Below are 12,342 nucleotides of genomic sequence, written 5' to 3'. Positions count from 1 at the left end.
TCCAAATCCTACTTGCCAAAAGCACATTTTTATTTCTTCCTACCTCATAAAACATTATTTCTCTAACTTTGCAAGGTAAATGTTTCACTACCAAGCATTTTGTTTCATGAAGGAAAAGAACATAAAATGTAGAGATAAAGGAGAAAGGCAAACATTTTGAGTGCAGAAGAGGTGGTTACATATTTTACTTGAGGCAGTTTTATTTAATTGTTAATTCCATGCTGTTTCATTGTAATACAGATTCTAGGTTTGTGGTTCCAGTCAGATATCCAGTAGTACAAACTAGTTTCAAGTTAACAAAGTACAGAAGAAATTATATGCATTATGTAGATTCAGGGGGGAAGGAAAAAAATAGACTATTTCATGTAACTCATGCAGGCTTAAAATCAACTTTATTAGTGCTTTTTTTCCTAGACAGCCAAATGGAGACCTGCATTTGTCTTGGTTCTAAAAGCAACAAGGCTCCTTCAGTTTTATAGAGCTGCAGCCATCAATCCACCCACCATCATCAGCCTATGTGAGCAATACAGTATTTTAGCACAAATTACAGTCCAGACCACTGGTAAATGTTACTACATAACTACTACTTGGTGATGTTAAGCGTTTTGCTCCACATGGATATCAAGAAATTTGCATCAGCTTTCTCAGAAAAACTAAATTAACAAAAAGAGCACTTTGTTTAGACTTGCCCTTTTAAAGGTTTCATTGTTTTCTTCAACTGCATTTTATAATTGCACTAACACAGAAATATTACAACTCAAACCACTAATAGTAGACATACCAGTAATAGTAATAAAAGTTAATTTCTGTAATTACATTAAGAAAAACTCAATATATCCAGCAACTGATACAAATGTTGAGAAATAAAGCAAGTGAACATAAAAAAGGAAAAATGTTGTACCAGGACAAAAAAAATAAAAATTAAAAAAATACTCCAAGTAATCTTTACGTTCTGACCGTTCAAAAATCATAATTGAAGTTTGTTTCATGAGTGGTATATTTTATTTCAATTTAAGGGCTAATAAAACTGAATAATATTAAAAATCAAACAAAGGGAGAGGAAACTGGAGGCATCAAGCTGTTGAGCGCCACTCATATGGTTGGGCTTGGTGGCTCCCTTTGTGAGTAGGGTCTGAGGAAGGGGAGGGGGAGTGGGGTGGAGTCTCATATTGGCTGTGTGCTCTCATTGGTTTTCGTCCTCCACATCTTGCAGCGCCTCTTTATTCTGTTCCTCACCTGTGAACAAAGAAACAAAGCCATTGGTATTGCATTGTAGCAGTCATGTCCCTCAAATGCAATCCACATGTTGTGTTGTTCATTGTCGCACATCAAGTTTGCAACTCTTGCCAGATCTATGCATTGCAAGTTTGCCAAATAAAAAACTAGAAATAAAATTAAATCAACAACCAAGGACTGATTACATGCTGTGAGAAATATACATACAATTTGTCAATTTCAAGCTCAGATAATTAAACAAAAATCTGTCTTAAATCTAATTTGAATGCAGTGTTATCTCATGTGGTCATTAAATGTTCACACACAATTCAAATTTCCAAACCAAATGATAATACCCCGAGACAGCTTGACAGCTTTAACATTTCTTAGGAAAACATACCAGAATTTTTCAAATTCCAATATATTGCTACAACACAGCCATTCCAATTGGACACTGAGGATCTGGCAGTGAGCATGCAGAAACGGTTTGTTCCAGACATGCTGCACATTTAGCACTCTGGTGGCTACAAAGATCGCAACACAAAGCTTACAAACAGGTGAGTGATGATGCAATTTGTGGACGAAAGGGCAAGAGCTGGAAAAAGTGGCCGCACTTACAAAAAGTTTGTGGGCAATTAACATTTTCCTTTAGGAATCTAAATAGTGGGGATGAAAAAAGGCAAGATGGGTTAAGTTGGACTGCATGAGTCTGGACACATTACAAGATGAAATGAAATGCAGCAGAGAAAGATTATACTGCTGGTTTAGCACAGAAATGCAGTGATGTGCACTAGGTCAATATGTACTTTTGAAATCAATAGAAAACTATTTAAAAGCTTTAAAAGCTATGACAAGATAAATCACCCTTCTGTCTTACTTCTGAGGTAGGAAAGTTTTGGACTGATATACTGAATAACACTACATTAGATCTATTAAATATTTATTCTAGAACAGAGTGCCAAAATGAAACAAATCCATTACATTTTATTGAGAAAATTATTTAATTTCTGGTGGATTAATATAAATAGCAGGCATGTTTGCTTGCACATTTGCACTTTCAATGCAGCCAGAGCCCTCTATTTTAACTCTTTTAAAGGCAAATATTAGAGATGGTAGGAATCTATGCCTCACAAGTTCTAAATCGGGACACTCGGAAACAATTGCTCTAAAAATAGCTTCGGTTTGTGGAGGAGCTTTTGAGGATGTCACCTTCATGTACCAGTGAGTTTTAAAGACATGTTTGTCAGGCTTAGCATCTGAAACTGCCATGATCCGTCTTACCGTCTCCCTGCATATCTGAAGTCCATAGTGTCAGGTTATCACGTAACAACTGCATGATGAGTGTCGAGTCCTTGTAGCTTTCTTCACTCAATGTGTCCAGTTCCGCAATAGCATCGTCAAATGCCGCCTTTGCCAACCTAAAACCAACAGCCAGGTACATAAACTTAAGTTTCCAAATACAACTGAACAGTAAAATATGGCAATAAATACCATCTTGGTCTGATAAGTACCAAAAACATTATTAAAAAGCTTATTATTATTAACAGATACCATATTCATACAATCGTAATATAAGAAAATTATGGATAGACACTTTCAAAACGGTAATTGTAAGTACATGTTAAGTGATTTAAAATAGTTGCTATGCTTTGAAACCCTCCAAAACACAGAAAACAAACCTGCATGCACGGTCGGGAGAGTTGAGGATTTCATAGTAGAATACGGAGAAGTTTAGAGCCAGACCCAAGCGAATGGGGTGTGTAGGCTGAAGGTCTGTCATTGCAATATCACTAGCAGCTTTGTACGCAACCAAACTGTTTTCTGCAGCCTCCTTCCTGTCGTTTCCTGTGGCAAACTCAGCGAGATACCTGTGGTAATCGCCCTTCCTGATGCATCAAAGGGAGAAAAGGTCTGTTTAAAACATGCATAAATAAACCTGTGTCCTCATTATGTCACACACTTAGATTCACCGAGGAAAAACTCATGGCTTTCATACATTTTGTAGTAGAAGACCTTGGACTCTCCTGAGTTTGCAGCTGGGATTAGGTGCTTGTCCAATACATCGAGGATGTCATTGCAGATTGATTTCAGTTCATTCTCAACCTGGACAGGAAAATTAAATGGTAAATCGAATCATTCTAGTCTTGTGAATGAATGTCAGTTAGCACGTCTTACCGTTTGTCTATATTCCCGAATCATTTTCAATTTGTCCTCTCCACCCTTATTCTCCTCTTTCTGCTCGATACTACTGATTATCCTCCAGGATGCTCTTCTCGCCCCAATGACGTTCTTGTAGGCCACCGAGAGCAGGTTTCGCTCTTCAACTGTTAGCTCAACATCCATCCCAGCCACATTCTTCATGGAGTCGACCATTTCTGCAAAAAATCAACTGGATTTAATTACAATAGAATAACCATGGCTGAAATATACATGGTCTTCATTCAGTTGCATTCTGGAAGTAAAAAATAAAATTGCATTAATTCCTCCATAGGTAACTTGACTTTGAACAACAACTTACAGGCCAAATTGATAGTGCTTTTCCTTAAGACATCAGACACATTTTGTAATTAAGCAAGAATTTCTGGAAAAACTACATTTCCCATGATTCTGCAGACATACATATACATATATACATATATACATATATATATATACACACACACACACACACACATATATATACACACACACACACACACACACACACACTCTGTAAATGAAGAGTTTTTGCATTTATGCTTAATTTTAAATTCTACTCGCAAAGCTTCATAGGATTGTAGTTCTTTCCCTTATTTAATCTATTAAGCCTTGTACCTTTGTCTGACTTTCAAATAGTTTTCTGCTTCAAACTAAAGTTTATAGTGTTGTGATTCACCTCACAACTGGCTGGTTTGATTTAAGGCTTAATCTGAGTAAATATTAAGTCCTCAGAAAAAGTGGTCGAATGCTGTTGCACTCCATGGGGTGTGTATTATTTATTTACTCAAATAAGAGGGGATAAACATTATTAACAACTTAATATTGCCTTGGGTAGCCAGAATTAAAATCACAAACCAGCACGCATATTCTTTGTTAATCGTCCTTCTAGCACATCACACACTTGCAGCATACTTTCAAGTGTGGAGTGAAAACCCTAGATACCTAACAGGTTAATGGGTGACTAAACTAGACAATAAATTACCAACAAGGCACAATTATAGCCGCTGGTTTGATATATCGTTAGTATCATGAATACCACAAGCCAGTGAGCCTCTTCTCTACAGTCTGAAATGAAACCTCACTCAAAGCTACAGTATCTCAGCTTACTAAGCATTACTTGCTTTGCGTTATTGCACAACGGCAACGTCTCAAAACCATAGAGGTAATGTTACTTGCCTAAACAGCATTTTTGGGAATCACAACTCAACGCACCAGTAATACACAAAAATGCTGTCTAAGTAGGCAGCCCACAAGGTTTTGAGACACAGCCACTTTCTCTCTTAACGTGCAGCGGGAGTAAACGCAGACTAGAGAGGACTTTAAGGTCAAATAACGCTTTACTGCGGTTAACTGGGTCGAGTAAGACAGATGTTAACTAATATTTGAGCCGATTTCGACTACATGAGGCTTGAGGACCGCAGCCACCCCTCCGCCATGGCTAGCAACAACTTGCCTCACCCACTAACTCCGCCATTTTGTCTCCTCAATAAACGTCTCCATCTTCATATGCAATAATGTAGTTACCCCAATATACGAGTGACAGAATAAACGGACTTTACAGATAAAAGAAACAACATTTTAAAAAAGACAGCGGAGATCTGTTTGCAATTCACAGGGTGTTCGCTGTTTAACCGCGAATTAAGCGCTAACCCGAGCGTCAGTTAGCCTGCACGAGCACTCACTCGCTTGGTAAAAAATAACGTTCCCGTTACTTCTCTGATACTCTTACCGTCGTATCTCTCCGCCTGCTCGGCGAGTTTGGCTTGGTACACCAAATCCTCCCGGTCACCCATGTTGGACAGCGCGGGGCGAACGTGTTTTGTGAGAGATTGGGAGTAAAGGAGGAGTGTGAGTTCACCGGCAGGCCTACGCGAGCAACAGCTGCGACTTGAATGGTGGAGTAAAGATGGCGTTACACCTTCATCCGGGAACTTTCACACAGTCTCTCTCTCTCTCTCTCTCTCTCTCTCTCTGAACAGAGAATGGATGCAATGTGCTTTCTGCACCTTTTGTGTAACCAAACACTGTTTTTTTTAAGCCTTAAACACATAAATTGGAAGGAAAGGTAATAATAATTAAATAATTTAATTCACCCTCGTTCTATGCTGAGAAATATGTTTTAGAATAAGGTCTATCAAGGTATATAAGGTTCTATAATTTACTCATCATTCATTAACACACAAGATATTCTGAGAAATGTCGGAAGTGGCAGGAAAGCCAATGGAAAATGTTTTGAAGAATGTTGGTAACCAAATACCAACAATACATTACCAAAATTATTCAAAAAAAAAAAAAAAAAAAAAAAAAAACTATAAACAGTTTTCAAACAATTAGTAAACGATGATTAATTCAACATTGAAACATTAACCTCTCCATCATGTTGATGCTCGTAATAGAGTAACAAATGTAAAGGCATGAAAATTTTGACAGAGGCAAAGTAAAAGTATTGAGTAGCTTTACTATAGGGGTCAACTTTATTTCATGTACAGGAATAAAACTGTAACAAAAACGTAGATTTCTTTTTGTGTGTGTGACTTAAAACACTTCTGACAGACCTGGATGCACATAAAGGATAACACAAGATTACTTTCACAAAGTTACGGTGTTGATATTTAGGTTTTAAACATAATACTTTGGGTACAATTAAAATGTACAGACACTGACTTGCGATTACTCTTTTAACTCAGTCACAGACGAAAGTGGTGTGTTTTGAGGTGAAATCATTCTCACAGGACACAGGCGAGAGTTCAGACAAGACTCCAGCTTTGCTTTCTGACTGATTTTAGTGATCTAATTCCAAGGTCATTTCTGACTGAAACATAAGACAGTTAATAAGACAGATCATGAACATCAAAGTCCTTCATTATTACGACTTAAGTGACAATTACGTAACACGGCCGACTCGCTGTCACATCATGACAACATACAGCTAACCTACAAAACATACACAAAATAGCTTTCTAACATTTAGATGTGACATAACAGAAGTTTCCAGGTGATTGTCATTGTTACCAAACAAAGTTAGCCAACTTTTTCTTTAAAAGTAACAACAAATAAAGGTAAAAACATGAACATTTGACAGTGTTTTGGTAGCCTGTCTATTAGCGTTATTATTTCTACATTTGTCCACAGATATTTGATTTCTATTCATTAGTAATGGAAGTCAGTTAAAAGAACGTTTCTGCAAGGTTGGAAAAACCTTCCCCATATTTAACTAATTAGGCTCAAGACACTGCTGATTTGGTCATTGACAACAATTTGGAATTAAGGAAGGCAATTAGGAAAGCAACGTCTTATTTGGGCTTTAAAGGACAAAATGCACTACATTTCTGCATTGATATAATACAGGCATGACGGAGGCTGATGTTTTAAAACAAATATCATTAGCCAGATAAACCAATCATAGTTAAAGGCTACACATATGTGCAAAATCAATTGATCAAAACACGAGGCATCAGGTTAGGCTTTGCACATTAATGTGACACTTCATAAAATCCTACTGCGTTATTGTAAAGACAGCTGGATTGTTTTAGAAATATCTTTAACTAATATTAAAGTAGTTTTTGGAGTTGTAGTAGAGAGTTTGCTGCAACAAACCCTTACTCTATTTTCTACCTTGGCAAGGGAAGTTTGGGCAAAAACACATTGGCTTATTACAGTGGAAAAGTCACAATGTTGGATTTTTATTTAAAAACAACAACAACAAAAAAAATCAATAAAGTCTATCTTATGTTGACGTATCGAGTCTAGCATTAGAAATTAGGGTTACACATTCAACAAATCTGCATTTAGTGTAATACTTCCAAGTACAGCAATAAAGGTGAAAGTAGCATTTCCTGATAATATATAATGAAAATGTAGTAAAACAAAGTTACTTAGCCGTAGTGAATAATGATGCATGGCCCATCTTGTATACATTAGAAATGTTGTGCATAAATAAAACTAAATGCGGTGAGGATTCGGGCTGCTCCATCTTTTGTATTTTGTGTACCGCCCCGATAGGAACCGCTTCGTGTTTGATCGGCGCTGAGCCAGTAATGACTGACAAGCCAATGAAAAAGACTAAAAACTATTTCGAAGCACGTTTGTTCTGCATTTCTGAATATTTTCATGTAGTAGATGATTTGTAGTGTGAGTGCTGCTGTGTACTAGGACACTAAGTAGTGTATGCTACCGCAGTCGAAGCAAAGGAACAGTCCCTTGTTAAGACACCAAACTGCTCACGCTTTAAGTCCAAGCAGGCTTCTTCCTCTTTTCTCAGTTCACAAGAAGCCACACACTAATGCTCCTCTCTATGTAGTGTATGGCATTGCGTGCTGAATTTAGTGTTTACTTGGTAAATATCTTCAATTATTGCATACAATCTAATAAGGGAATTGTTGCAGGTATTGTGAACGTTGGCATGAGACACAATGTCACAAGGTAATGACGAGGCAGGAAGGTAAAAGGCAGTAGTGAAGATGTGTGAGGAGCCAAAGTGTGTGTGTATGTGTGTGTAAATGAGTGTACATCTAAGGGCTGCTAGGGAAGACAGTCTACTCTCTCAGCTCAGTTCATCCTCGGGGTTGTGCTGGTCCAGCAAGCGAACATGGGTAAAGGGAAAATGGCCATGCTTTCCCTTGCACTCACCCTCCCACTGCCCATTTACATTGATCTTGGTCACCTTCACCATGTCGCCGACCTAACAACACAAGACAAGTGTGTTAGAAACAGAGGAAATGCTTATGCACAACAACAACAAAACCCCCACTCAAACAGAGAATAACAGTTCCACTGGGAGGCGCCAAAGCAAAAAAAGTTTTACAAAATTCTACATAAAAATACATTTTAATATTAAAAAAAAATCAGTCATATGTGTCTGTGTTGTAACTAGAATAGCTAAATGTATTACCTCCAAAGCAAGAGCAGTCTTGTCATAGGCATTGGGAACTCTCTTCTGAATGGCCCTGGCATAAACTGGACCGTTCTGTAGATTGGGTAAAGACGTTGGCTGGGCATATTGGCCCGGCTCACCAAGCAGAGGTTGAGACTGAGAACCGTGGCTGTCGGAGTTGCCGTGAGCTCCAGATCCTCCAACAGACCCCACAGGGCCCCCTGATGTTGGCGAGGCCGGCCGGTACTTCTCCACATAGGGCACGGGGATCATGCCGACACGGCCTTCGGAATTCTGAGCGTTCCACCACTGCTCCTCTGGCTTCTCTAGAACTCTTAGAATATCGCCCTTTCGAAACGGAAGGTCCTCGTCGTCGTTGCCGGGGAAGTCGAAGAGGGCTCGGACGTACTCTTCTTCCAGCCTCTGAGGAGGTCCTCCTGTTCCTGCATTGACGCTGATAAAGGACGAGTGCTTGGCTTTATTGATGGGCTCAATCAGAGTGGTGGTATCCAGGTAGTGGATCTTGTAGAACTCCAACAGGGCAGGTAAGGCGTCAAATTCCTGATCTCCGATGCGGAACCGAGGAGGAGCGAGTCCTGTAGGATGACCGTGAGAAAGCACAAATGATGGATGGACGATAGAGATTTACTGAACCTTAATCTGTGAAGTCTTCACTAAATAGTGGAAATAATAATTAAAATTGTTGCTTAAACATCACTATTTTTGAAAATACTACACATTTTTTTTTGCTTTTCACATACAGCGTCTACAAACAAAAAAGTGAGTGTTTTTTCATAAAAAAAAACATATATGATTTACATTGCATGTTAAAATGTCTAAATTACGAAAATTGTTTATATTGAATATGTAAACATATTTTTTTATTATTACTACGTAACACTAGACCGACGCCGAAAAAAATAAAAATAAAATAAAAAACCATACTGCATGTGCAGAACTATTCGTAGTAACGTAGACTAACCATGGTACACAAGTTTCTCGTCGAGCTGCTATACGTTTTGCTAAAGCAGTTTTTCTTCCCGTCGTTGGCAGTATTTTTTTTTACATGCACCGCTTACCTGGTCCGGACTGGCGATTGCTGCTGATGCTGTTTATTATGTAATGAGAGACTTTGGAGTTCTCCGACACAGACAGCACGTAGTCCCCGGGAATAGTGATCGAGTCCCGCACTAGGAATACTCCGTGCCTCTGTCCTTGGAGCAGCGAAACCGCCTCTTGCCGGCTTAATCTCCCCCAATACCAGCTCCCTCGGTCCTCCGAATCAAAATTTCCGGCCATGACTAGCGCAAGAAAAAAGCCCAGGCTTCACAGGCCTTCCCTTCGCCTCTCCTTATCCGAGAGCAGCGTTCAACTCATGCAAAAACTTTAGCGCGTTCCGTTGTTGAACACGTTTCGTATACGCGCAGCATTCGCACACTTCTCTACGCTTTTTTCCCCAATCGGGTAAGAAAACAGCCGACGTCGGAATCCCAACGTGCATAAGAGGCAAAAACTACGACTATTCGCCCAGATCCTCTGATAATTGTTCAGTGTAAACCAAAGCGTACATTGGAAGTTGTCACAAGGAAGTTCAAATATTTCAAATGGCGGACAAGGGAAACAATTTTTGACCTTATTTCCCGGAAGTGATGCAATAACACAGTCAAATCAGACAGTACCTTTAGGTAGCCATTTTGATGCGGTCAATGACTGTCACAAATACTTTACAATTTTATTTATTTTTAGAATCAGAATCAGAATGAACTTTATTGCCAGGTATGTTTACACATACGAGGAATTTGTTTTCGTGACAGAAGCCCCGCAGTGCAACAGAATGACAGCTAAAGAAAAAAAAAAACACATAATAAAAGAATAAAAAAATTATAAGAAGAAAAATAATTAATAATAAAAATAAGTAGGTAAGGAATAACAAAATACAAATTGACAGTTGTGTATGCAGGTATATTATAATAGGCAGTTTTGTATGTACAGGTATATTATGTGCAAAAATGTAAGTGTACACTAAGTATGTGTGTTAAATATAAATAGTGTTGTGTGTTCCACAGTTATTGGCAAGTGTTCATTAAATGGATTGTCTGGGGGAAGAAACTGTTCTTGTATCTAGCTGGTCTGGTGCTCGGAGCTCTAGCGTCGACCAGGTGGCAACAGTTCAAAGAGAGAGTGTGCTGTACGTGAGGGGTCCAGAGTGATTTTGCCAGCACTTTTGCTCACTCTCCATAAGTACAGTTCTTGAAGAGAAGGGAGGGTTGATATATTCAGCAGTCCGGACTACGCCCATTAAAAAACATACATTACAAAACTATTATGTATATATTTTATATGAACACATCTGGTTTCATTTTAATTAACTTCATTAATATATTTACATTTATTTACTATATATAGGCTAATATAATCTATACATCCAAATGACTAATCTATATTTTTGGTCACTTGTTTGATAATGTATGTATGCAAGTGGATGTATGTATTTTTCTAGCCACTGTCAAAGAAGAATTTCTGCTCTTTATTTAATTTTAAATAAAATGAAATAAAATTTCTCTCTCAAAAAAATAAAAATTACGCTTAAGAAAAATCCAGTTCAGTCCAGTGGTTTATAGCTGGTCGATGTCTGTCCAGCTTTTCCTAACTCCAACTTGATTTGACCAGCTAGTATCTGGTTGGTTGCTGATGGTCTACCAGCCAATGACCAACTGAAAACCAGATATCATGATTCTAAAAATTTCCAGCAGTCTAAACTGTATTTTTATAGGCTTTTGTGGCCCATGCTTATTTTCATGAACTAATTTTCTTATCGAACAATTTATAGCCTCATTTCTTAATACAGTAAAAGGTCGTTTGTGTTGTAAATTGCAAAACGGAAAGAAATGGAAGTACGTAAACACTAGTCGTTTACACAAAACAAGCGAGTCCACGCGCGAAAGAATTGCCAACCACTAGATGTCGACATCGATTACTGATAGTTTACGGTCTTCCTTTCACCAGTCCCCTTTAATAATAGTTCAATGATCCGGTGCACAAACGAAATTAATTCCTTTACATGTTTATTGTTTTTACCACATTAACATTTTTATGTGCTGTTTAATGCATAAATGAATTGTTTGTTAAAGGTTTATTGATTTTGATGCCAACAGTCAAACACATTTTTTGTTCACAAATAATCATATAGCCTTCACATATTAATTTCTTGTCATCCCTTGCATTCCATTTGCTTTGTTAATACAGAAATACTGATCATAAATTCATTGATCATAACTCTTCAGTTCACTTTTATCAACATAGAATTCCCTTTCTGTAATGGCAGAACTTGTCTAGAACTATGGCTTTGAAAAACACCAGGGAATTTTGAGGCTACCTGGTGAGCATAAAATTACAGGATCATCTGAAATATATTGGTTAATTTATATTATATATATATTAAGGATCTTCCTTTTATTAGGCTTAATAATTAATTTTATAAACAATCATTTGGGGAGGGAGCTAATTCTACTTCAAATAACACTGAACAAAATTTTTGTATGTAAGCATATTATGATATTATACAAAGTAATACAGTATAAAGGGATATAATAAATCGTCGTTCTCAATTGAGTAATTTCTAATAAAAATTAAATAAAACAACTGTTTTCCATTAAGACAAATCTGTCTAATCAAATATACACCGTCATTGCAACAATACTTTAATTTACTGGCATATCAGAACTACTTTGAATTACATTTGAACAATGTAACATTTTAATTAGGCACTAAATAGATGTTTATACAGAAAATACCTTTATCATATTATAACAGTGGATAAAGAGACACAAAATCTTAATATCATTTTAGTATTTAAAGGATCTATTTGAAAGTACAGAGCTAAGAAACCTTACATTGACTTCAAAATCCATTTTAAGCAGCAACAACAGAATCACTATTAAATACCTTCTATCATTTTCTGTGGAGTCTTTTCTCTTTGGCTTCAGTCCAACTGCTCTGTATCAATCAAACATACTGTTTTGGGCCAACACTGTGACAAAATTTTGATTTTCCAC

The 12,342-nt window shown here is 37.5% G+C and overlaps 2 protein-coding genes across 3 annotated transcripts; both read right to left on the bottom strand.

Annotated features, from left to right (window-relative positions):
* Positions 1-175: 175 nt before the first annotated feature.
* On the bottom strand, positions 176-5,343 carry LOC113058475 (14-3-3 protein epsilon-like). 2 transcript variants are annotated; one of them, XM_026226415.1, is made up of 7 exons: positions 5,144-5,343; positions 3,391-3,590; positions 3,212-3,318; positions 2,895-3,101; positions 2,497-2,633; positions 1,834-1,871; positions 176-1,236 (listed from the first exon to the last, which is right to left on the bottom strand). In XM_026226415.1, exons 1-6 carry the CDS (start codon positions 5,205-5,207, stop codon positions 1,864-1,866), a joined length of 723 nt encoding a protein of 240 aa, XP_026082200.1. In that variant the 5' UTR covers positions 5,208-5,343; the 3' UTR covers positions 176-1,236; positions 1,834-1,863. The 2 variants fall into 2 exon arrangements, with proteins under 2 accessions (XP_026082200.1, XP_026082199.1); XM_026226414.1 differs by lacking the exon at positions 1,834-1,871 and having other exon boundaries at positions 5,144-5,341.
* Positions 5,344-5,852: 509 nt separating this feature from the next.
* On the bottom strand, positions 5,853-9,905 carry LOC113058474 (adapter molecule crk-like). Its single transcript, XM_026226412.1, has 3 exons — positions 9,367-9,905; positions 8,306-8,883; positions 5,853-8,095 (listed from the first exon to the last, which is right to left on the bottom strand). The coding sequence occupies exons 1-3, from the start codon at positions 9,584-9,586 to the stop codon at positions 7,958-7,960; spliced, it is 936 nt and encodes a 311-aa protein (XP_026082197.1). The 5' UTR covers positions 9,587-9,905; the 3' UTR covers positions 5,853-7,957.
* Between the last annotated feature and the right edge of the window lie 2,437 nt (positions 9,906-12,342).

Source organism: Carassius auratus, chromosome 40, assembly GCF_003368295.1.
Source record: "Carassius auratus strain Wakin chromosome 40, ASM336829v1, whole genome shotgun sequence".
Lineage (NCBI taxonomy): Eukaryota > Metazoa > Chordata > Actinopteri > Cypriniformes > Cyprinidae > Carassius > Carassius auratus.
This window is presented reverse-complemented; position numbering and strand designations above follow the sequence as displayed.

What these genes read in the sequence shown, in the direction of transcription:
- LOC113058475 (XM_026226414.1), bottom strand. Translation starts at nt 5,207, where the DNA reads ATGGGTGACCGGGAGGATTTGGTGTACCAAGCCAAACTCGCCGAGCAG. An exon ending in GCAGGCGGAGAGATACGACG is followed by an intron (nt 3,591 to 5,143) that starts GTAAGAGTATCA and finishes GATTTTTTGCAG; the next exon opens with AAATGGTCGACTCCATGAAG. An exon ending in TCTCCCGACCGTGCATGCAG is followed by an intron (nt 2,634 to 2,894) that starts GTTTGTTTTCTG and finishes TGTTGGTTTTAG; the next exon opens with GTTGGCAAAGGCGGCATTTG.
- LOC113058474 (XM_026226412.1), bottom strand. Translation starts at nt 9,586, where the DNA reads ATGGCCGGAAATTTTGATTCGGAGGACCGAGGGAGCTGGTATTGGGGG. An exon ending in CAATCGCCAGTCCGGACCAG is followed by an intron (nt 8,884 to 9,366) that starts GTAAGCGGTGCA and finishes GTCATCCTACAG; the next exon opens with GACTCGCTCCTCCTCGGTTC. An exon ending in AGACTGCTCTTGCTTTGGAG is followed by an intron (nt 8,096 to 8,305) that starts GTAATACATTTA and finishes TTGTGTTGTTAG; the next exon opens with GTCGGCGACATGGTGAAGGT.